General features: G+C 51.0%; 1 protein-coding gene across 1 annotated transcript in view; it reads left to right on the plus strand.

Moving 5' to 3' along the window:
* DNAJC21 (DnaJ heat shock protein family (Hsp40) member C21) overlaps positions 1–24,246 on the plus strand; it is a 203,182-nt gene that overhangs the window by 104,685 nt on the left and 74,251 nt on the right. The window contains exon 10 of the mRNA XM_078674932.1: positions 15,461–15,747. Within this exon, the coding sequence (XP_078531058.1) occupies positions 15,461–15,747 (287 nt within the window). The remainder of the gene's footprint in view (positions 1–15,460; positions 15,748–24,246) is intronic.

Below are 24,246 nucleotides of genomic sequence, written 5' to 3' on the forward strand. Positions count from 1 at the left end.
TTCGTCCAGAGGTCTAAGCCAGGGTTTTAGACATGCCTTTCGAAGTGCTTGTTTCGTAACCACATCAAAGAGGCACTAAAATCTCTAAAGAAGGACATTGACACGGTCAAAGCCTTAGGCAAAATCCAGCTGCGCCGCTTTCAGTCCTTTCGAGGTAGAGGTCAGGGGCAATTCTTATCCCGTCTGCAATTTCAGCAGCCGTACCAGCCATATCTGCAGAGTACCTACCAGCCATACAACCGGTCTTTTCAATCCAGTTCCGCTCAGACTTATTCAAAACCGGCAAGATGCAAGAGGCAGCAACCTGCTGGAAAGTCCAAAGACTGCAATAGGAGCCAATGAAGTTAATCAGACCCCTGCCACCATATCCCACAGCACGATGAACGTCTTCTCCACAACCTTTCGGAAATGGAAATCCATTTATTCAGAAAAATGGGTTCTAGATATCTTCTAGCATGGCCACACGCTAGAATTCAGTCAGCATCCTCCAAATGTTTCACTGTGGAAAGTTCTGCTCAGTCACCTTCCAGATCTCAAAAAGGAAATAAAATCACTTCTTCTCAAGCAGGCCATAGAGGAAGTACCCCCTCAACCAGCAAAAGCAGTGACTTTATTCCCACTTCATGGAAAATGGAGGCAGGTCATTGACCTCAAAATGCTGAACAAGTTCATCAAAAAAAACAATCTTTCAGGATGCTCTTTCTTCAGTAGATTTTTTTCTCATGGAAAAAGGGGATTACCTGGCTTCTCTCGATCTCCTCAACGCCTATTTTCATATTCCCATCCACCCTCACCATTGAAAATTTCTGAGGTTCAAAGTGGCAGGGCGCCATTATCAATTCAAGTGCTTCCGTTCGGCTAGAAGTCCTCTCCCAGGGTGTTCACCAAGTGCATGGCACCGATAGTAGCCTTTTTAAGAGGTTCAGTAACCAGGTGTTCCCTTACCTGGACGATTGGCTCATAAAGGCTCTGTCTTTTCAAGCGGCAGAGATTTCAACAAGGGTCTGTCGAGTTCTCTTGCAGTCTCTAAGTCTTCTCATCAATCTGGAAAAATAGTCTATTAACCCGCCCAAATCGTTGGTCTTTCTGAGTGCACGTCTCGACACAGAGCTGGGCAAGGCCTTTCCCACTCAAAAAAGAATAATGTGGATTCTGGCAATGACAAAGCTTCTTTCAACAAAAAGGTTAATTTCTGTGAGGCAGTACAAGACCATGCTGGGGATGATGTCCTCTTGCATCCTGCTCATCTCCAATTGCTGACTTCGCATGCGACCGCTGTAGGAGTAGCTCGATGCGTAGTGGATTCAGACTCGAGGCTCATTCAATGACAAGGTCGCATTTCAGAGGCGATGACAGCCGCAATAGCCTGGTGAATGGTTAAGGAAACCTTTTGTAAGGCCTCTCTTTCATGCACTCTGTGCCACAGCTGGTGGTGATCTTGGATGCGTCGATGGACGGATGGTGGGGGTGACCTTCAAGAATTACAGGTTCACGGCAAGTGGTCCAAATAGGACTCAGGGTGCCATATAAACATTCTGGAGCTCAATGCAGTCTTTCTGGGTCTGAAAGCCTTCCTCTCTCAGATGAAATGTGCGTCAGTGTTAGACAGGACGGACAACACTACGACAATCTTTTACCTCGAAAGCAAGGCAGCATGAGATCTCGAATACTTTCCTTTCTTGCTCAAATATATCGGAATGGCTCTTAGTGAACCATATTCCCTTGCGAGTTAAGCAAGTGCCGGGGGTTCCCAACAGTGTCACGAATGGGAGCTCAACAACCAGCATTTGAAGGTGGATTTTCAGTCCTTGGGTTACCCAACATTCGATCTGTTTGCTACGTTCCTGTAAGCAGACATCCTCATCAAAATTCATTGGGAGATGCCTTCCAGTTTCCTTGGACAGGAATATTCGCCTACGCATTTCCCCTATTTCCACTTATTCCTCGGATACTTCAGAAAATGAAGCAAGAGCCTTGTCGGATCATTCTCATTGCTCCAGGTTGGGCAAGACAATTCTGGTACACCGAGCTGCAACGCCTATCAGAGTGTGCTCCGATTCTCTTCTCTTCCCTCCAAAGGAGGAAGTTCTCTACGTGAACTAGGGCCAAGTGGTTCATCCACAAATTCCCTCTCTTCATTTGTCAGCTTCGCTCCTCACCATGCTGAATTTGGGGATTTGAGGCTTTCCAAGGAGTGTTCTAACCTACTACAGAAGTCTGGAGCTCCGTCTACGTTGACATGTTACACCAAGCACAGAATCTTTTCCATTTAGTTGTGTATCTCGCAATTATTACATCCATTCTCATCATCTCCGGCGCAGGTACTGCCTTATCGCTTGCACTTAGCAAAATCAAAACTTTCTCACTCTTCCATAAGAGTTCACCATGCTTCGATTTCTAGGTTTAGAATCGGCAAATAATTTATGAAGGGTCTTTTTAGAGCTTTTCCTCTTCCAGTTTTGTAGCAATTAATCACCGTCCTGTCACAACAGACTTTGAGCAAGTGCACAAATGTGCATTGAAGTTCCTTTCCTGGAAAGTGGCTTTCCTCTTGGCCATTATGTCAGCCAGGCGCATCAGTGAAATCCAAACTCTCACTATAAAAGAACTGTATCTGCAATTTTTGCCGGACAGAGTTATCCTACACATTAACCCTTCCAATTTACCAACGTTCTTTCCTAATCCATTCTCAGCAGCGGAAAGAGCTTTGCATTCTCTGGACATTAAACGTTGTTTAAAGTTTTATCTACAAAGAATGAAGACCTACCTAAATCCACTCAGCTACTGATCTCTTTCTCTGCACCTAGGAAAGGACAAGACTTGACACGGGCCAGCATTGCTTGTTGGGTCACCTCCATGATTTCCTTCTGTCACGATAAAGCTGGCCGCCTGCTTCTTGCGAAAACACAAGCTCACTCTACTAGGAAAGTGGCAACTTCCTCTGCCCTGTTTGCGGGAGCATCACTCCCTGACATAGGCTGGGTGGCATCGTGGGCGAACGCTCACACATTCACAAAGCATTACTGCCTTGATGGTTGAAAAAAGGCAGATATTTCTGTTGGACAAGCTAGACTTCGACACTTGTTTGTCTAAGGTAGGCAGCTTTTAGCCTTCTATGTTCTTTACATGCTGTTTGTAAATTTGTATTCCTATTATTCTCGTCTTGGTTTTTGATGCTACAAGGTTACGTCTTGGTTGGATGATTCTCCTGCCCACCACCCTTCTTTTTCTCTTAATGTGTTTGTACTGCCTACTAGTCTGATTCAAGCATGTAAATCTATAAAAGATTCAGTACTGGAGCAAAACTATGTTCCTTACCTGTATACTGTGGTTCTCCAGTATTGATATCTTTTATAGATTCACATGTGACCCTCCCTCCTTCCCGACTAGGTTCACCATTTACCTCAGAGTTTTGTATACTTGTGTATCTGATAGAGGCTACTAGCCTCAGATTCCTTAACGTAGAATTATCTCCAGGGTCAAGACTGGATCCGGAAAACTTTATTTGCCACAGGATCTCTGCGCGCCGGGGGCGGTACTATGTGACTCCGCCCTGACGTCCGCGGGCGCGATGTCAGCGAGGTCACATAAGGCCCACCCCGGTGCGCTGACGTCAGTTTCCTTCTTTTCCGCCTGCCATCCGGATCGTGTCCTGGCGTGTCTTCAGGCCTTCTTTTTTCACGCTCTGCTCGTCTTGTGTGCGCCAGATGTAGGCGACGGACCCTCACCTCATTTGTATGTGGTGTTTGGGTGAGCATCATGACTCCACGGACTGCGAAGCTTGTCAGCAGATGAAGCCGAAGTCCCGGCAGGAGTGCCGGATGAAACTCCTTTAGGTCTGCATGTCCAGGTCAGCTTCGTCGCCACGTACGTCCCCTACGCAAGGGGCCAAGAACCGCTGCTTCCATCTCCGACATCGTCCTTCGAGGCTGCAGGGGCGTCGCTCGCCTGTTGGTAAGTGTCGCAGCTTGTCCCGGCGGCCTGGTCCCCGCCCTGTGGGGGGCACGGGTTCTTCGCGGGTCGTGCGGCTTCGCACTTCGTCATCCTACCCGCCCTTTCCTGGTGTGGGGGCGACCAGAGCCCAAATGGAGGCTGATGCTGCAGCCCTGCAGGCCTCTATGGCTCCTCCTTCTCCTCCTCTTCCTGGGACGGCTGCATATCCCTTGTCTCGTGCGGGGCCGCCGCTTCAGGTCTTGGAGGTGTGGTGTCGTAGGGGTGCGGCCCTACGTGGTTCCCCCCCTTCGGCACACGGCCGCTTTGCCGCAACACCCGTGGGGATCCCTGTGGTGTCACAGGAGGTTGCTGGGACTCTGGGCTCCCGGTCCTCTGGGCAGGCAGCGTCCTTCTCCGAGGCCGAGCTGACGCTGCTCTGGCGCCGGTGGCTGTCGGCCTTGGGGGCGCCGCAGGGGTCTGGCTAAGGGCCGGGGCGCGTCGTGGGGTCGGTGCCTTTTTCGGCACCGTTCTTTAGCTGCCCCGGCTCAGACCCCCACCCTGCTCTCCTGCTGCACAGGTGGTGGTGGAGGTCGCAGAGGCATCCCCTTCGGTGCCGGTCGTTGTGCTGGCGCAATTGGTGGACTCCACAGCGCCGGGTCGTCGACTCTTCTTCGGAGGCCCCCTCTTCGCCAGAGGTTCGGCAACTGTTTGTCTCTTCTTCCCCGGAGATGGGGCGATGCGTCGTGGCCTTTTCCCCGGCGTCTTCCAAGAAGAGCTCTTCCCCGTCCCCGCGCCCTCAGTCCTCCCCAGAGGCGTCTTAGGTTCCCCACTCATCTGTCAACCCTCCACCTTTCTGAGTTTGGCTATTTCTAACTCCGGTTGGGCTGGGGGATGGCCGGCTTAGTATACAGCCGCCGCCCACAGAGGAATTGCTCTCCCCACCGCGTTGTCCTACTGAGGCGAGTGCTGCCTTTGCCCGGGCTATCTCCACGGCCGCTGGGATTTTGCACATGGGGGACCCGGCTGCCCATTTCCCCACGGACCATTTGCTTGAGGTTCTCCATCAGGGCTCTGGTGGACTGGAGCTGCTTCTTCCCTTCGAAGCTTGGCTACATAATTCTCTTTTGGGGGCCTGGGGGCGTCCTGCCACGGGGGTCCCCGTGCCCCAGTTGCTCCTGCACCGCCACTGTCCTGCTCCGCATGATCCGGTCTGCCTTTCCTTCCACTCTTCTACCTGGGGCCCTCTTCTGCAGATTGCCTTTCCCTCCCTGCCTTCGGTGTTGTCTCCTCCGTCACAGATTCCTGGGGGCGTAATATCTTTGCTTCCTACAGCGCTGCCTTGCGGGCGCTCAATACGCTTTGTGTGTTAGCAAGAGCTACTTCCAGCTTGTGGGATTCCGCAGAGTCCATTTTGTCCTCTGCCTTGAGGGATAGTGTTTTCCCTGAGAATGTGAAGGAGCATCTGGTTGACCTCCCTTTCTGTAGTAGGGGATCTCTGTGTATAGTCATAATCTAGTGAATAGTCCCGCCCATGTGCGTGGACCCCGGCAATCAAAAATAATCTCTTAAGGTGTCAGAAAATTGCAGAACTGCAAAGACACTTAAGAGAAAATTTAAAGACAAATAATGCAGCCTATATCCACAGGCTACACTGTCCAGTACTTCAACTAGAAAAATTCCACCAAAAATCCACAAACAGCAAAGCCTGTCCAGATTTCCCTTGCTTTAACAGCAAACACCCTCAGAAATGATAGAGAGGAAGGCATGGACAGACAAGCCCCATAGGCTGCCATTATGTGGCTTAAATAGGATACTGTGCCTTTAAGAGAACTTTCCAGAACTTCTCCCAGTATCCTAGAATGCATAGCAGGTCCCTCTCACTTTCAGTTCTTTTTTCCGGCTCCTGCTTACAGGACCCTGTGCATTGAGCTCTCCCTTTTTCAAGGGTTTATTGGACTTTATTACACTTTTTGGATTTAAAAGTGTTCTCATTTGATTCTTGGTGTTTCCTTTTCACTTCTGTGTGTTTGTTCAGGCTTTTAGGGATCCAAAATGCCTGCTTTATTCGACAAGTGCCCAGCATGTGGAAGGAAGAAGGCCAAGACTGACTCACACGACGTCTGCATTCTTTGCCTCCCTGATGATCATGTCCCTGAAGATTGTGACATCTGCCAGACCTTTTCTACGAGGACCCTGAGGGAAAGGCAGAAGATTAGGCTCCAAGGCCTGGAAGAGAGGCGACTGCAGGCTGCAGGTGGGTCTGGGCAGGCTGGGAAGGCTCCCTCTGCCCCTGCTGAGGCCTCTGGGGGGCTTCCCAGAGGCAGGAAGACCAGCAAAAGGTCCCGGTCTCCGTCGACGTCGATAGCATCGACGACGACGTCGAGAGGGATGACGACGGTGTGTTCCCCTTCTCCCCGGGGCTCCGGGTCGAGACAGCGTGGAAGATCGACGTCGAGAGGCCTGGCTAGGCCGCCGTCGTAGTCACCGCCGACGTCGTCGAAGTCGAGGCATCGCCGTCGACGAAGACACCGGCGCTCGCCGTCGAAGCGACACCGCCGGTCGCCGTCGACCAGTCGACGTCGAGGGGATCCTCGGCGTCGAGGACCGCGAGGAAGCGGTCGTCGAGGAGAAAGAGTCGACGCTCGCCGTCGAGGTCTGACCGCTCGTCGTCGAAGGGACGACGTTCGTCGTCGAGGAAGAAACACTCGACGTCGAGGAGACGGCGTTCGACGCCAGAGTCGAGGGATCGCCGTTCCACGCCTGTAAAACGACGCTCGACGTCGAGCAGGAAGAGATCAGCGTCACCAAGGGTCTCAACCTCCTCTAAGAGGCGCAGAAGGGATTCTGGCGCCAAAAGTCACGCTGGATCTGATGGTGGACGTCGGAGGCGTCGCTCTCGCTCTGGAGGGTCTGGATCACAGGCCCCTCCCTCGAGGAAGTCATCGGGCACGGCGTACTCGGTGGTATATACGCCGCCAAGACCTGTGACCCCTCCTCCTCCTCTACCGAAGGAGGCTCCTCCGGCTAAGCCGCCTCTCCCCTCCCTGCCTCCCCCGTCTCCTGCGGGGCAGCCTCCACCGCCGGTACCCCCTCATAGGCCGCCGAGGTCGGTGTCGCTGCCTCTGCTTCCGACACCTCCTAAGGGTACTCCTACCCCGAAGCCCATGGACAGGCCACGGAAGACGCCTCCACGGAAACCGGTGGAGCGCCCACGTGCTGGAAGGTCGCGCTCCCGCTCCCGGAGAAGGGAACGTTCGCGTCACAGGTCTTCTACTCGATCTAGACGGTGCCACAGGAGACACAGGTCTCGTTCACGGACCCGGTCGTCTGGGACCAGGGACTACTCCCCGACATTGTCAGACTCGCCAGACACGAGGGTTTCACCGGTCGACGATCTGGTGTCCTTCCAGGACGTGCTGTTACGGGGTGCGGTGAAATTGGGCATTACTTTGACGGTGCCCACTCCAAAGACTTCGGTCATCTTCGAGACGCTCCATCAGAAGCACTTGTCTCGGCCGTTACTACCACTGGTGCCGGGCCTGGAAGAACCGGCCCTGGATCTTTTCCTCACTCCAGCAGTGACGAAGGCGGCGCCTTCCAGACTGCAGAAGAAGTACCGGGCTCCGGACTCGGACCCGGCCTTTCTCAGGCTGGAACCCCCTCCAGACTCGGTGATTGTGACGGCGGCGGGCAAACAGCATGCCACCACGCCTTCCTCCACAGTTCCGCCAGATAAGGAATCTAGGTGGTTGGATTCATCTGGGAGAAGAGTTTGTGGGACATCGGCGACCTCAATGAAAGCAGCTAGTGCCACTGCCTTGCTGGGTCGGTATGACAGAGCCCTCTGGGAGTCCCTTCAACAATTTGCGGAGCTCCTTCCGCGGGACAAGCGTGAAGACTTCCAGGAGGTGCTCAACGAAGGAATGTTGGTGGCGAATCAAGTCATCAGCGCTGCAGCCGACTCTTCTCTTGTTACGGCGCATGGTTTCTGCCACGGAATAAACCACCGACGACATGCATGGCTCCGCCTTACGTCTCTGAAACCGGACGCTCAGCAGAGGGTTGCCAATCTGCCATTCTCTGGCGAAACCCTCTTCGGGAAGCACGCTGATGACGAAATGGCCCGCATGAAGGCGGAGGCTGAAACGCTCACAGCGGTGGGTTTGGAGAAGCCCAAGGAGACCAAGAAGACGTACCGGCCGTTCCATCGCCGGTTCGGTGGTCAAGGCAGGGGGCGTGGCCAGTCTTCTGGACAACAGCAGCAGCAACAACAGCAGCAGTTCAGAAGACCGTTCCAGAAACGCCAGAGAGGCAAAGGCGGCCATCAGTCGGCACCAGCGACTAAGGGCCAGGCCGGGTCTAGGCCCTGAGCACTTACTTCCCCGACAACTGTTACCCGCTCCGGGGGGGGGAAGCATTCAGTCTTTTCTGGCAGAGTGGAGAAAAATTACTCAGGACAAGTGGGTGCTGAATATTGTTTGCAATGGATACAGTCTTCGGTTCACCAGCCCTCCTCCATCGATCCCTCCGGTCGGCTCGCAGTATCAGCTGCGCGAGCTCCAGGCGGAGGCCGATATCCTGTTAAGGAAAAGGGCGATCGAAGTCGTACCTCTGTCTCAAAGGGGAAGAGGCCTGTACTCCCGGTTTTTTCTGGTTCGAAAAAGGACAAGAACGAGTTCAGGCCCATTCTGGGTTTGCGACAAGCAAACAAGTGGATTCGCAGGGAAAAGTTTTGCATGCTGTCGTTGCATCAGATTTATCCTCAGCTGCAACGGGGGGACTGGCTGTGTGCCATCGACCTCCAGGATGCTTACTTCCATGTGCCCATTGCACACAAACACAGGAAGTTCCTGCGGTTCCAAGTCGGCGCCAATCACTATCAATACACAGTGCTGCCATTCGGACTGAAGTCCGCGCCGAGAACATTCTCAAAGTGCATGGCGGTGGTAGCAGCACACCTAAGGAAGAACAAGGTGTTTGTCTACCCGTACCTGGACGACTGGTTGATCAAGGCCTCATCCTTCACGGAAGCGCAAGCACACTTCCAGAAGACGTGCGTTCTTTTGAACAAGCTGGGGTTGCACATCAACATGTCCAAGTCGGTTCCGACTCCAGTCCAGTGCATTCAGTACTTGGGAGCCTCCATCGATACGCTGTCAGCAAGCGTGTCTCCTTCGGAGGAGCGACGATTATCACTGCTTCGGAAGGCTCGGGCTCTCATGGCCGCTCCATCCACGACAGTGAGGACGGTGTCTTCTCTACTGGGATCGATGGCCTCCTGTATCTTCCTGACGCCGCATGCACGGCTGCACATGAGACCGTTGCAAGAGTGCTTGGAGGATCAGTGGGATCAGAGGAGAGGATCTTGGGACGACAAGATAAGTCTATCTCTGCATGCTCTTCAGTCTCTGAAGTGGTGGTGTTCAGTGGAGAATCTCCTCAGAGGGGTTCCCTTCCACAAGGACATTCCCACCCAGGTTATCGTGACGGATGCTTCTCTCCAGGGTTGGGGAGCGCATTACGGAGACCTACAGATTCAAGGGACCTGGTCCCCGACGGAGTCCACGTACCACATCAATTTCCTGGAACTCAGAGCTGTTCACTTGGCACTGAAGGCTTTTCACCCGTCCTTCCAGACCGACTCTCTACTTGTGCAGACGGACAATACAACCACAATGTATTACCTCAACAAGCAGGGAGGATCGAGGTCACGCACCCTGTCGCAGGAGGCGCAGGCGATCTGGCGCTGGCTTCTGGCTCGAGGGCTGAGGATAACGGCTACCCATCTGCCAGGTGTGCAGAATGTTCAGGCAGACGCACTGAGCAGACTGATTCAGGAAAACCACGAATGGGTCATAAACGACGAAGTACTAGGAGAAGTCTTCGCAAGGTGGGGGACTCCAGACGTAGATCTGTTCGCCACCACTGAATACAGCAAATGCCGAGGCTTCGCCTCCAGGTACTACCAGCCGGGGACGCTGGGGAACGCGTTATGGATCAACTGGTCGAACAGCTTTCTGTACGCTTTTCCACCCATTCCCCTGATTCCGACGGTTCTCATCAAGCTGTCCCAGTCCAGGGCGCGGATGATACTGATTGCCCCGGAATGGCCCAGACAGTGGTGGTTCACGGACCTGCTTCACCGGTCTCTCCTTCCTCACATTCGGCTGCCGTGCAGGCCGGACCTTCTCACGAAGTTCGGGGGGCTGATGTTGCACCCCAACCTCTCGTCTTTGAGTTTGGCGGCATGGCTCCTGAGTTAGTGCAATATGGTCATCTGAATCTTCCTGCAGATTGTATGGACATACTGAAGGAGTCTAAGAGACCTTCCACTAGGACTTCCTATGCTTACAAGTGGAAGAGATTTTGTATCTGGTGCAAGTCTAAGAACTATGATCCGACGACGTGTAAGGAAGATGTCATCCTTCCTTATCTTCTACAGTTGGCTCAGTCTGGCCTCAATGTCCATTCTATTAAGGTTCATCTTGCTGCTTTGACTGCCTACAGGAAATGCCCTTCGCAGACTTCCTTTTTCCAGATCCCTGTGATCAAAGACTTTTTGGAAGGCTTGAAGAAAGTGTTTCCTCCTGTCAGGCTTCCTTCGCCTTCATGGGAACTGAATGTGGTGCTATCCAGGTTGATGAAGGAGCCTTTTGAACCTATTCATAAGGCTTCGTTGCAGCACCTGTCCTGGAAGGCGGCGTTCCTTGTGGCCATTACATCGGCCCGCAGGGTGAGTGAAATTCAGGCGTTGTGTTGCCAGGAACCTTATACTGTATTTCATGCTGCTAAGGTTGTTATGCTTACTCACCCTAAATTTCTTCCCAAGGTTATTTCTGATTTTCATGTCAACCAGACCATAACTTTGCCTACGTTTTTTCAGAATCCTTCATCTCCAGCGGAACGGTCGTTACATTCCCTGGATGTTAGGAGGGTCTTGAAATTGTATCTGGATAAGACCAAAGATATTCGTAGGTCTGACCAATTGTTTATCAATTATGGATCTGTCAGGACGGGTCTTGCGACCTCTAAGCAGTCTATCTCTAGGTGGATTGTGTCCTGCATACAGTTATGTTACCAAAAAGCTAATAAGACCTTAGGAGGTAAGCCTAAGGCTCATTCCACCAGGGGAAAAGCTGCCACGACAGCTTTGCTCCGTAATGTTCCGATTGCAGAAATCTGCAAGGCGGCCACTTGGAAGTCGGTTCATACCTTTGCTAAGCATTACTGTCTGGACACGGATGCCAGGGCAGACGCTCAGGTTGGGCAGGCTTCGCTGCGGAATTTGTTCGCACAATAGTGGCGTTTTTTCTCTTTTCTCCACCGCCGCTTTGGTGTGGGGATGGGCTTGCCATTCTATTCACTAGATTATGACTATACACAGAGATCCCCTACTACAGAAGGAGTAGTTTCTGTCCTGTAACTCCAGTTCTGTAGTAGGGGTATCTCTGTTATAGTCATAAGCGCCCTCCCGCCTCCCCGGTGGAGAGAGATGTTCATGTAAGGAATGCGACAGGTCTGGTGTGTTGCGCCTTCAAAAAGAACTGAAAGTGAGAGGGACCTGCTATGCATTCTGGGATACTGGGAGAAGTTCTGGAAAGTTCTCTTAAAGGCACAGTATCCTATTTAAGCCACATAATGGCAGCCTATGGGGCTTTTCTGTCCATGCCTTCCTCTCTATCATTTCTGAGGGTGTTTGCTGTTAAAGCAAGGGAAATCTGGACAGGCTTTGCTGTTTGTGGATTTTTGGTGGAATTTTTCTAGTTGAAGTACTGGACAGTGTAGCCTGTGGATATAGGCTGCATTATTTGTCTTTAAATTTTCTCTTAAGTGTCTTTGCAGTTCTGCAATTTTCTGACACCTTAAGAGATTATTTTTGATTGCCGGGGTCCACGCACATGGGCGGGACTATTCACTAGATTATGACTATAACAGAGATACCCCTACTACAGAACTGGAGTTACAGGACAGAAACTACTCCTTCTATGGCACTCTTTTGTTTCATGCCCCTTTGGATTCTCTCATTCAGCGGTACCTTGCGGGGCTTCGTCGTCCTCTTCCTCCTCCCCCTCCCACTTAGTAAAACTGGATGTCACCTGATGTATTTCTGGGAGGTATTCTCCCATTGTTTTGTCTGGGGCCTGGTGTTTAGTGACCCTGGTTGTGTGTTCTGTGTGGTTGAGTTGCCTTCAGGGCCCTTCGTTTGGCCCTTCGGTGCTGTTGGCTGCTGGTTCAGCACCCGCTATTTTGACTTGTGGCTTTGACTGTCGGTAAAGCCTTGTCGGTCCTGAGATTGGGCCTTCTGCGTCTTTTTATTGGCTGACTAGTAAGCCGTCTGCGGTTCTACCCGAAGGTCTTCCTGTTTTGTCCTCTGCTGCGGAAAGTTATTCCTAAGAGGTGTTCCATGTTTTCTTGGGGCATAGCCTACCCTATGTGGGGTACTTGTAGCTATTGTATAGCTCTGTCATGGGCTGGGGAGGTGCGCCCTGCCCCCCTTCCCCCCCCTACAACCCCCTCTTCCCTTTTTCAGGTTCCGTGTCCTCCATGGCATCATGGTATACTGCAGGTGCGGTCTCTTTAACACTTGTCTTTGTGCAGCCTGTACTGCGCCCGATTGACCTTTTCCATGTTTGCTTCATTGCTAGACCAGCCTGGCATCCTGTCTTCCGCATCGTGTTGTGGTGCTTCCACCCTTTTTGGCCAGCGTTTGGCCTGGTCCTCTGTCTGGTGTACCAAGGGGACTAGCTTTCTTAGCTTTCTGTGTTCTGGTTGACGGCTTGGGCCGTCCTCCGTCTTTTTCTCCCTTTCTCTTCTACCTCGTCCTGCTTCCTCCCCTTGGGGTGTGTCCTGGCCTTCCCTGGCCTCTGCCTTAGGCTTGCACCTGGATTGTTCTGGGTGCCCTGTTCCTTTGGGCTGCCTCTTGCTGGCTGGGCATGCCTGCTTGCTCTGGTCCACCGTTGTGGCCCTTGGTGGGTTCCCTTGTGCCCCTGCCTCTTGTCTGGCTGGGGCTTTGTGCCCTTGTGTCTTCTTACACCTGCACTGTTGGCAGTGGGGCTGTACCTGCCTTGTCCGCTGCCTTGCGGCTGCTGTCTGCTCAGCTGTTCCCATCACTGTGTTTGTGTTTCTACAGCGGGCCTTGCCTCCAGTTCTACCTCTTCTCCCCGGCGTTGTAGGTGGTTCTTTGTTTTTGTGGCGCTTCGGGCGCGGTCTGTCCCGGCGGGGTGTTAGGGCGGTTCTCCCTTGGTTGGGCTTGGGATCCCCTGCCCTTCCCTTTTGTCCCCGTGACGTGTCCCCTGCCGGGATCCTATGTCTCTCTCTCTCCCTACTGAGAGGCTTTCACAGGCCCTCCTCCCTTCTGGGTATGGCTTGGGTATCTATTCTACGTTAAGTTATCTGCGGCTAGTAGCTTCTATCAGATATACAAGTAACTTACCTTCTGTAATGGTGTATCTGGTAGAGACGCTTCTAGCCGCAAATTCCTTCATGACTCACCCTTCCTCCCCGTTCTGCGAGGGCCTTCGGCTTGGTTTTCTGCACTCTCTCCCCCTCTGGGGCACTCGTCTTCACCTCCTCCCTGTCGGGATGCTTGCTCTGTTTAATTGTTTTAACCTTTCCTTGCTGGTACAAGGTAGGTTGGTTCATGTGTACTTCAGCGTCCCTACACCCTGGTTTTCTTTTCCGGTGTGGGGGCCTACTTTTACTCTACTTACCTTTTTTATTTGCTTGGGTCTTCTGACTCCTCTGCGGTCCTCTTCGTTGGGGTTTTTTGGCTAGGCCTCAGCCTTTGGCTCCTTCCAGGGGATCCGGGCTTCCTTGATGGAGTTATCTTGGGGTAACTTGCTGTTACTCGTCTGTTCCGGACTTCTTGTCCTTCACTGTTGTGGATAGTGGTTGCAGACTCTCTTTGTCTGCTAATATGTTCCTCACATGCTTTCTGCCTCCAGAGAGGATGTCCCCTTAGCTTGCAAGGTTGCTCCTCAGAGCGGTGCTCTGCTCTTTCCCTGCTGTGGCTTTCAGTACCTTAGTGACTAGCACTTCTCCAAATGGTGCTGTTTCTCTCTTTTTGTCCTTTCTCTATTTACTGTTTTTACGCACACTGTTGCCATACTCACTACAGTTTTGTTTGTGATGGCTCCGCGTGGAAAACTGACGTCAGTGCGCCAGGGTGGGCCTTATGTGACCTCGCTGACATCACGCCCGCGGACGACGTCAGGGCAGAGTCACGTGGTACCGCCCCCGGCGCGCAGAGATGCTGTGGCAAAGGAAGTTTTCCAGATCCAGTCTCGCGCCTTGGAATAATTCTTCGTTAAGAAATTTGCAGCTAGAATCGTCTCCAGATACACCGTTACCCAAGGTAAGTACCTTGTACACTTGTGCTCGAAATCCGAGGTATAGTGGCTCTGTGGGGAAGGGAACTCTGAGGTCTCTGCTGTGAGTGGTCGAAGTTTAGATGTTTTAAAATTAGGCTGAAAAGTTACGTAAGTGAGTTTTCTGTTCTATGGAGGTCTATGGTGATGTTTTATTACTGCTATTTCTTCTGTTAACGTGGGACTCCCACCATGATGACGGGGAAGATTCAGGCATGTGAATCTATAAAAGAAACTATTAAACTGTGATTTACCCATGCCAAAGCCTGTATTGAAGTTATTTCTAAAGAAGTCAATAAGCCCGATTAGTACGGCAAGAGATATGGCTTTAAGTCACCCTAAAGCCCGTAACGGGGTGATCTGTGCGAGTGCGATGGGGACCAGACCCCAGCCCTATCTCTCATGGAATATCCCACACGGAATTAGAAGGCTAATACTACGCTTAAGAACTAACTTGTTGCCCCTGAGAGAAGTAATGGGCATTTGGGAAAACACTCCTAGAGAGGAGAGAATTTGTGAACTTTGTTGTTCCCAAATACAGGATCTTAATCATGTGTTATTTGTGTGCCCAGAACTTCGAAGGGCAAGGCGAATGTTTTTGAGACCTTTATTCATTAAATGTAATATTTGTTCTGCTCAGGAGGCACGATCTTTCGTGGTGTCCCCTCCAAATGAAATTACTTGTTTTAGAATATTTCAATTTTTTAAAACATTCTTGGATATTTATTAGAATTGTATTTGTTATAAAGTATGTCTTTTTTTACTGTATTGGTGTATTTTTGTGGACCTCCGTTGGAGTTCCGTAACGAATAAACTAATTGAATTGAATTGATAAAAGATATCAATACTGGAGAACCACAGTGTACAGGTAAGTAGCTTGTTTTTTCCTTCTTTTTCCCAATTTAAATGGCATTAATAAAATACCTTGCCAATTCTGCTTATTGAAGGATGTTTAATTCTGTAGCCATTTTAAAACATAATGTCAGAAAATGTGTTTAGATGGGCAATGCTTATAAATGTTTTTGGAAACAGACACTTCTCTTTGCAGGCCATATTCTGTGAATGTTTAACTAGATGTAAATGGGTTAGTGGTAATGAATATAACCATGATGTTGTACTTGGATTTTATTAACATTCTCTGAATGCCCTTTTCTTTCTAGTCTTGTGAAGAACCCTTACCTATGGATAATGTTGTTGAATCAACAAGTGTCAGTCAGGAAGCTGATAGTTTGGACAATGAGCTCATTCAAGATGAACCTGAAAAAATTCATAGAACTGATAGTTTTCAAGAAGAAAACATGAGTTCCTCTGTGAATGCTGCCAAAGAAGAAACTGCGAGTTGCTCTGTGAATGATACACAAGAAGAAATTGGGAGCTCCTCTGTGAATGCTACACAAGAAGAAACAGAACATTCTTCTCCGAATTGCCAAGGCAGTGGAGTGAAAAAGTAAGACCCAGTGCCCAGTAAATAAGACAATTTCTCCTGATTTCCCTAATCCTCTCCCCCTCCGTGCTTGATTTTCTTAATCTTGGGTTCCGAAGCTTTGTCTTGCTCTTATCAAACTGGTACTGTCAGGTCTAATAGTGATCAACGAATTATAATAAGGTGCCAAATGGTACATTAGTTGCAGGTGTTTATGTTCATTCTAGCACAAGCATAATTTAGGTTTGCGCATCCTACTAGTGACTTTCATAAGATACCTAATGGAGGTCATTTCTCATCTTGAATATTAATTATACAGTATTCCGATATGAAAGTTTATAGCTTTGATATACAATTAGTCTTCAGTTCAGAACGTTATTCATAATCTCTAGTGAGTATTTCTTAAAGGGGTAATGGTTAGTATTTGGGGCACCGGATATTTTGCAAGATCTAGGCCTTCCATTTATTACCAGTAGCTGCAGTAATAGTAGGGAAGTCTTCTAATACTGTGCACCTTCCATTAATTGTCAAAAATATCTCTAGCAGCTATTGAGAAAAGGTGTTTTAATTACTGGTGGTAACAATACTTTTGCCAATTCGTCTCCACAGCCTGTACATATTTCAAATATTGTGGAATTTGTTATGTTATGTTGGTGTTTTTGTAGAGTGCACTATTATTTGCGATGGTGTCCTGGCATAGAGCAAATATATTTGCCTAGTCCTGGCTAGGGTGGGGGTCGAGGGGAGGGTTAATTGAAAAGCCAGGTCTAAAGCTTCTTAACGACCTCAAGTAGGGAGGAAGTTCAGAATGAGCCTGGTTGCCGAGTTCTGGATTGTTTGTAGTCTTCTGGTGAGTTGCTTAGGGATTTGCGGTGTAGAGGGTGGTCCCGTTGTCCAGCTTGCTGGTGGAAAGGCCATGGGTGACTGGTTTTTTGGTGTTTCTTGGGAGCTATTTGTACACTTTCCTCAGCATCTTTAGGGTATGAAAAAGGATTGCTATGATGGTGTTGACTTCCACACCCATGTTCAGTTTGTTGTCAGTGACAATCTCGAAGTTTCTGGTATAGATTATGGGAGTGGGTGTGGATTTCGGGTTAGCAGACTATCAAATTGACAGGTGTTCTTGCTGAAAATCACTACTTCTGTCTTGTCGCTTTGTGGGCTGCTGAGCTTGAGACAATTGGACTTCATCCATTTGGCAACTTTGTTCATGCAGGCTGTGAACTTGGTCCTTGTGTTGGGGGGTCTTATCTGAGAGGCAGAGTATGAGTTGTGCTCCGTCAGCCGAGGAGAAGAGAGGATGTTTTTTTTTGTTGTTTTTTTTTACTTTTGAAAACCTTTATTAAAAAAATTCAAAGCAGACACAGTACAACTTGCAGTATCCAGGTACAGTTATTCATGCATTAATAGACAAGTCAATCAGTGCAGGACTCAGGACTGACAGCCCCCCCATGATTCCACCCCACTCCCAGGGACGTGACAGAGGTCGAAGAAACAGCAGAAGGGAGCAGGAGATGGGGGGGAGAGTGGACATGTGAGGGGGGGTGGGGCAGGTAACTAACCAACACCGGCGGCCGCCACGGACCCAAGGCGGGCATGGAGCGCGGGAGAGGCAGCACTGCTGGAACGGGGACGGGAAAGCAAATAGGCAACCAGAGGGCCCCAGATGTCAACAGGCCGGGACCTAGCAGGCATTAAATCCCAAAATTACGATAGAAGGGTCTGACACAGAGAAGCGTCCTCCAACCAACTCTCAACCTTGGGGGCGGGGCGGCGACCCCAGCAGATGGCCACCCTACGCCTAGATAGAACCAGCAGCATCGCGATGAGACGGCGGGCGGTATCGGGGCAGAACTTGACGAAACCGAGGCGGCACAGAGAGGGATCCGGACGCACTGCCGCACCAGTGATATCTGAAATTGCGGAACACACCGACTGCCAGAAATCCGACACCCTAGGACAGAGCCAAGCAAGATGGGCAAAATCTGCCGCCGGTGCGGAGCAACGCACACAGTTATCACCCGGTATAAGCCTGAGCCTGTGGAGCTGCACCGGGGTGCGGTACAACCTGTGCAGATATTTAAAATGAATCAATCGGAGTCGGTAGTTAGGCGATAGCTTCTTCGTCTGGTTACAACAATAAAGCCAGTCCGCCGGCGAGATTTCGGTGCTGAGATCAGTACTCCATGCCACCCGAGCACGATCAGAGGAGATGGGGGCGGAAAACAAAGTGAGCACATATAGTTGGGTAACAATTTTACGCGGGGACGAGGAAGTGTAAATGAAGTCCAGAGCAGGCATGGTGGGTGGAGGCTGAGGAAAGGTAGGGTGCAATTTCCGACATGTGGCACGCAAGTGATAATAGAGAAGCGTATCCGGTAGTCCCGAGGCGTCAGGGAGAGTGTAAAAGGTGTTCCCCGCATAAAGATCCACGATGGTCAATAGGCCCAGACGCCTCGCACCTGCGGACAAGCTGGACGCCTGGGAAAATCTGGGTGATCTACAATGGGCATAGAGTTAGCGGAGAGCAGGGGAGCGCCAGAAAACTGCCGCAGGCCTGACCAGGCCCTACGTAGCATCGCGACCGTGTCGATCTCAGTCCGGGGGTGCACCGCCGGTGCGAACAGAGCCGTGGATAAGGGCCAGGGAGACGCCACATCCGTCTCCACCGCGACGTGCGGCTGATAAGGAGAGGGATGGATCCAAAAGTGCAGAAAGCTAGCCTGAGCACACAAGGCGTAAAGCTGGAAGTCAGGCAGGCCCATCCTGCCAGCGGCCATGGGAAGAGTAAGGATGTCATAAGCAACTCTTGGCGGTTTACCCGCCCAGACCAGTGAGATTATTAAGAACTTAAATTACGAAAGAAATGGGAGGTAAGAGGAATGGAAATATTTAGAAACAGGTAAAGGAATTTAGGGAGGACCACCATTTTAGCAATTGAGATCCGGCCTGCCAGGGATAGCGGGAGTCGGCTCCATGATGGAATCCTGGACTCCAACCAGTCCACGGCACATCCAAAGTTCGATTTCCAGAGCTCGTCCATATCTCTGCTGATCCAAATACCCAAATAGCGCGTGGGGCCATAGGCCCACAAGAAAGTTAAATCGGATATGAAGGGTAGAGTGGTGTCAGTCAAGGGAAACAGAATTGACTTGCCCCAGTTCACCTGTATCCCGACAGCCCACCAAAGCGAATGATCTCTCGGATCAAAGGGCTATGGTTCTCCTGAGGGTGGCGAATGTACAATGTGACATCGTCCGCGTACATAGATACTAGCAGTGAACGGGATGAGAACCCGATGCCTCCGAGTGTGGTGCTGTCGCAATCTGGCGTGTGCCTCTTGCGATGGAAATAGGGTCGGAGATCTGGCCGTTGACACGGAGGCGCGCCGTGGGTCTGGTGTAAAGGAGTTTAACCTTGCAAAGGAAGTTGTTGTTGAAGCCCATAAGCGGCAGGACATAAAACAAGAAGGGCCACTCTTAGCGTATTGAACGCCTTCGTAGCGTCTAGTAAGGCGGCGACGGCCGGTAACTTGGGGTTAATTTGGTGCAGGACCGAAAAAATGCTGCGGAGGTTGTGCGAGGTAGCTCTACCGGGGATAAAACCGATTGGTCGGGAAGGGCAATGGAGGGCATGAGTAAGACTAAACGGGAAGCGATCAGTTTGGCAAAGATTTTGTTGTCAATGTTAATTAAAGAAAGGGGGCGGTACGAATCACGACTATCCGCAGGTTTATCGGGTTTCAGAAGTAAAGTTATCAACGCCTCACGAAGCTAAGGCGGGAAAAAGCCATTGTCCAGTGAATTGTTGTACATTGCAGCAAGGTGTGGCACCAGTATGTCAGCATAAGTTTTATAAAACGTGGCTGGGAGGCCGTCGAGTCCGGGGGCCTTATCCCCAGGGAGACCGCCAATGGCAGCCAGTATCTCTTCCCTGGAGAGCGGTTCGTCAAGGAATTTGCGGGGGTAGTCCTCCAACCAAACTAGCGCAATAGAATTGAAATATTGATCTAAATCTGCACTCGGCAGGGGAGGACCAGCAGAGTAGAGCCAGTAGTAGAAGTCAAGAAAACGAGATTGAATTTCCACCGGGGAAGTGGTCCTACCGGTGCCACCATCACACAGGGCCGTAACATATGAAGCGGCACTTGGAGGACGAAGAAGGTTGGCGAGTGTATGACCCGGACGATCCCCTTCACCAAAGCGACGAGCTCGACCCTCCCTGCCCAGAAAGGATAATTCACGCCCAGCTTCCTCCGAAAATTCAGTGTGTTTTTTACGTAGAAGGGCCAGCGTCTCAGGACTGGGGCAGGCCACCTGGGCAGCTTCTAGATCTTGAATCTCCACCTCAAGCTTTCCCAAAGTGGCGCGGATGGAGCGATGCACACCGGCCTGCATAGAGATGCATTCGCCACAAATGACTACCTTAAATCCCTCCCAGAGGGTGCCACGCAGAGTCCACAGTGCACGCGTTGAGATCAAAATAATTACTGATCGCTGTCTGGATGTCCGCACAAAAAACAGTATCGCGAAGGGCATTAGGAGGGAGACGCCAGGTAAAGGCTCGGCGTGGAGAGAGCGAAGGGCAAATGAATGCAAATCTGGACTGGCGCATGATCAGAAAAGGTTCGAGCCATGTGCGCCACGTCTATAAGCCAGGATAGGGCGTCCGTGTGGTCAGCCAAAAGTCGATGCACGACCAGCAACCCCGGGCACCAGTGAAGCAGCTGCCCTCACTCACCGTGGGATGGGAGTGGCGCCAGGCATCGTAAAGATCATTGTCGGAGAGGATGGATAAGAGAGCTGCCGTTGCACGAGAAGGACCCAGATCAATCTAAGGAGGCAGAAATAGCAATTTTGAAGTCCCCCCTTCCCCCACTGCTCCCCCCCAGAGAATAGCAGCAGGTCCACATGAAGAGATAAGGTGCCATACATTTGTAAAAAATTCTGCCTCATCCCAATTGGGGCCACGGCGATTGTCACTGGCTGTGCAAAAAGCACGCCATTGAGGATCACATATCTGCCCTCCGGGTCCTGGATCACTCCGATGTTCTGCCAAGGACGGCCCCGCCTTACCAAAACTGAAACCCCTCTGGCATAGGAAGAGTAGGTGGCGGAGTGGGTTTCCCCCCCAATACCGGGAGCGCAGCCTAGAAGTAGTCCCGGGCAGCAGGTGCGTCTCCTTCAAGAGACAAATATCCACCCTGTGCCGCTGCAGGTGAGAAAGGATTAAACGGGCTTTACGGTGATCATTCAAGCACCGGATATTCCAGGACCAGCATACTACATCAGTCATGGGGGGATGAAGCGAGTAGGTTTACCACACAGCCCACCGGTGGGGCACGAAGGGAGGCAGAACAAACCCATGGAGCCGAGGAAAGGAGTCCGGAGGCAATCTGCCCACGCGGGTAGGGGCAGCAGGTACAAGAGGTCCTGGCACAAAGGGGGGCCACAACCCGGGCAGGGGAAGGAGGACGCACCAGCAAGGAATTGGCAGGCGAGGTCCAAAGTACGCGGGCCAGCCGCAGACAGCACGTGCGGAGCGTGTGACATACCAGGAGGGATGGAGCATGGTAAAGGGGGGAGGGGCCAGTGGAGCAACAGGTCGACCTTCAACCAATAACCAGCAAGCAAAGGCAATGTATGCTAAGAGGCACTGAGGAGCTTGACCTAGCAGATTAAGCAAGGATAGCCATGGCAATACGCACAGTACAGTGTCAATAAGAAAACATATGATAGTAACATCCAGAAACAAAACAGCGGCAAACCAGAGCCACCGCAAAACCGCGGCAATGGATTTTTAATTTATTTATTTTTCAGTCGCTTAAGCGGCCAGACCCATCAGGTTGAGATTTAGAGGGAGAAGAGCGGGCATCTTTGTCCAGTCTTTTAGCAAACGCCAGGGCGCCTCTAGGGTCTGGAAAAACAAGCTTTTTCGACCCCTGGTGGACTCTTAGCTTCGCCGGGTAGGCCAGTGAGTGGGAGACCTCATGCTTAAGAAGGAGGCATTTGGCAGGGAGGAATTCTCTCCGAGCGGCTTGCACTGCGAGGGTATAGTCAGGGTAAAAGGAAAGTGCGTTACCCTGGTGGGTGATGGCACCTCTGTCACGCGCCCCGCCGGAAAATGGCGTCCTGGTCCCGGTAATTCAAGATCTTAACTATAATAGGACGCGGGGCAGTCCGGGACCAGGGCGGGGGCCCAGAGAGCAGTGAGCTCGCTCGACGATGAAGACAGAGGACAGGACATCACCGAATAGTCCCTTAATCAACTGTTCCACGAAGTCCTCCATCTTGGAAATACTTGTGGATTCCGGGAGGCCAGTAATGCGTAGGTTACACCTCCGGGAGCGGGCCTCCAAGTCCTTATTCTTGTCCCAGATTATGGCGAGGATCTTGTCCATCTGTAAGAGCTTCTGCCGGTCCTGGGTGGCAGCATCCTCCACGTCAGAGACCCCTGGTTTCCACGTACAACAAAGATTGTCATGGGAGTCCACACGGGACTTCACCTTGTCCAGGCGGGCCGAGAGTTGGTCCAGCTGAGCGGCAATACCCATCACCGTGGACTTGACATCCAGCATGATGGCCTTGTGATCGTCCTCGCGGGACGTGGGGGACCTCTATGCCACCAGCAGAGTCGGCACCCTCTGCGCCCGCAACGTCCTGGCGGGAAGATCTGCGCAGCTCGAAGGCAGTCTTGGGCTGTTTAGGAGTGCTTTTCCCCATGATGTAATGTCTCAGCAAGCCAGTGACAGCCCAGATGGTTGAAGAAGTGTCAGCAGCGCAGCAGCCCCAATAGCCAGCGACAAGAGGGAGCGAACGGGGATGGATTACGTTCAGGACCTTTCCAGTGGGTATATCAGAGGGACCCCTGGGAGCAGCGAGGAGGAGGCGGGAAATGTCCAAAGTCGAACAGGGTGGCGCGGGCAGCGGAACGAGCTGGGGCAGCACCACCCCGTACTCCAGGCAAATACGCCAGCAAAGGGAAGCATGCAGCAGATTGAGGAGCGGGGTACACCGTCAGCCGGTCAGACCGCACCCCCAAAACAAGCATTTGCAATGCAATAGGTCTCGCATTAGGAAAGTTTGAGCTATTGGTATTGTAAATGACAAATTTTGTATTTATGTGTTGGTTTTGAAAATAGCTAAATGAATCGCTTTGTCATTTACAATGCCAATAGTTTTAACTTTCTCAAATGTGACACCTATAGCATTTGTAATGCAATATGTGTTGTATTTACGTGACTTAGATGTATTGATATTACAAATAACAATGGCTTTTATTTTTCTTTAATAATTAATACTTAAATAAAAGTTATTGTAAGTTATAATGGCAATAGCTTAAACTTTTGTGAAGATTATGTTCACTGTATTTTATTGTGACGAAAATCCAAGAAAAGAAGTGAAATATTAACATCTTTTTGTGACATTTGTAATAAAGCTTAAAACATTGAGAGAACATATTTGAACCAGTTGTTGTTGAATGGTTGCACAGATTGATGCTGTGGTGGTGCTGAGTGATGTTGTGGTGGCGACGAGTGACTCTGTGGCGTTCAGTGATGCTGTGGTAGCGCATAATGATGTTGTGGTGGTGCTGAGTGATGCTGTGGTGATGCGATAGATAGAGGGAGGGCGATAGATAGATAGAGGGTGATGGATAGAGTGAAGGCGATGGATAGAGTGAGGGCGATAGAGAGATAGACAGATAGATAGAGTGAGGGCGATAGGTAGATAGACAGAGTGAGGGCGATAGTTAGATGAATAGATAGAGTGAGGGTGATAGAGTGAGGGTGATAGAGTGAGGGCGATAGAGTGAGGGCGATTAGATAAGAGTGAGGGCGATAGATAGAGTGAGGGCGATAGATAGAGTGAGGGCGATAGATAGAGTGAGGGCGATAGATAGAGTGAGGGCGATAGATAGAGTGAGGGCGATAGATAGAGTGAGGGCGATAGATAGAGTGAGGGAGATAGATAGAGTGAGGGAGATAGATAGATAGATAGATAGAGGGAGGGCGATAGATAGATAGAGGGAGGCCGAAGATAGATAGATAGAGTGAGGGCGATAGATAGAGTGAGAATGATAGATAGATAGAGTGAAAATAATAGATAGAGTGAGGGCGATGGATAGATAGAGTGAGGGCGATAGAGTGTGGTGTAGAGAGAGTGGTGTAGAGAGAGGGGTGTAGAGAGAGAGGGGTGTAGAGAGAGAGAGGGGTGTAGAGAGAGAGAGGGGTGTAGAGAGAGAGAGGGGTGTAGAGAGAGAGAGGGGTGTAGAGGGGGGTGTAGAGAGAGGGTGTAGAGGGGGGTGTAGAGAGAGGGTGTAGAGAGGGTGTAGAGAGAGGGTGTAGAGAGGGTGTAGAGAGGGTGTAGAGAGGGTGTAGAGAGAGGGTGTAGAGAGAGGGTGTAGAGAGAGGGGTGTAGAGAGAGGGGTGTAGAGAGAGGGGTGTAGAGAGAGGGGTGTAGAGAGAGGGGTGTAGAGAGAGGGTTGTAGAGAGAGGGGTGTAGAGGGAGGGGTGTAGAGAGAGAG

Source organism: Lissotriton helveticus, chromosome 2_1 (genome assembly GCF_964261635.1).
Source record: "Lissotriton helveticus chromosome 2_1, aLisHel1.1, whole genome shotgun sequence".
Taxonomy (NCBI): domain Eukaryota; kingdom Metazoa; phylum Chordata; class Amphibia; order Caudata; family Salamandridae; genus Lissotriton; species Lissotriton helveticus.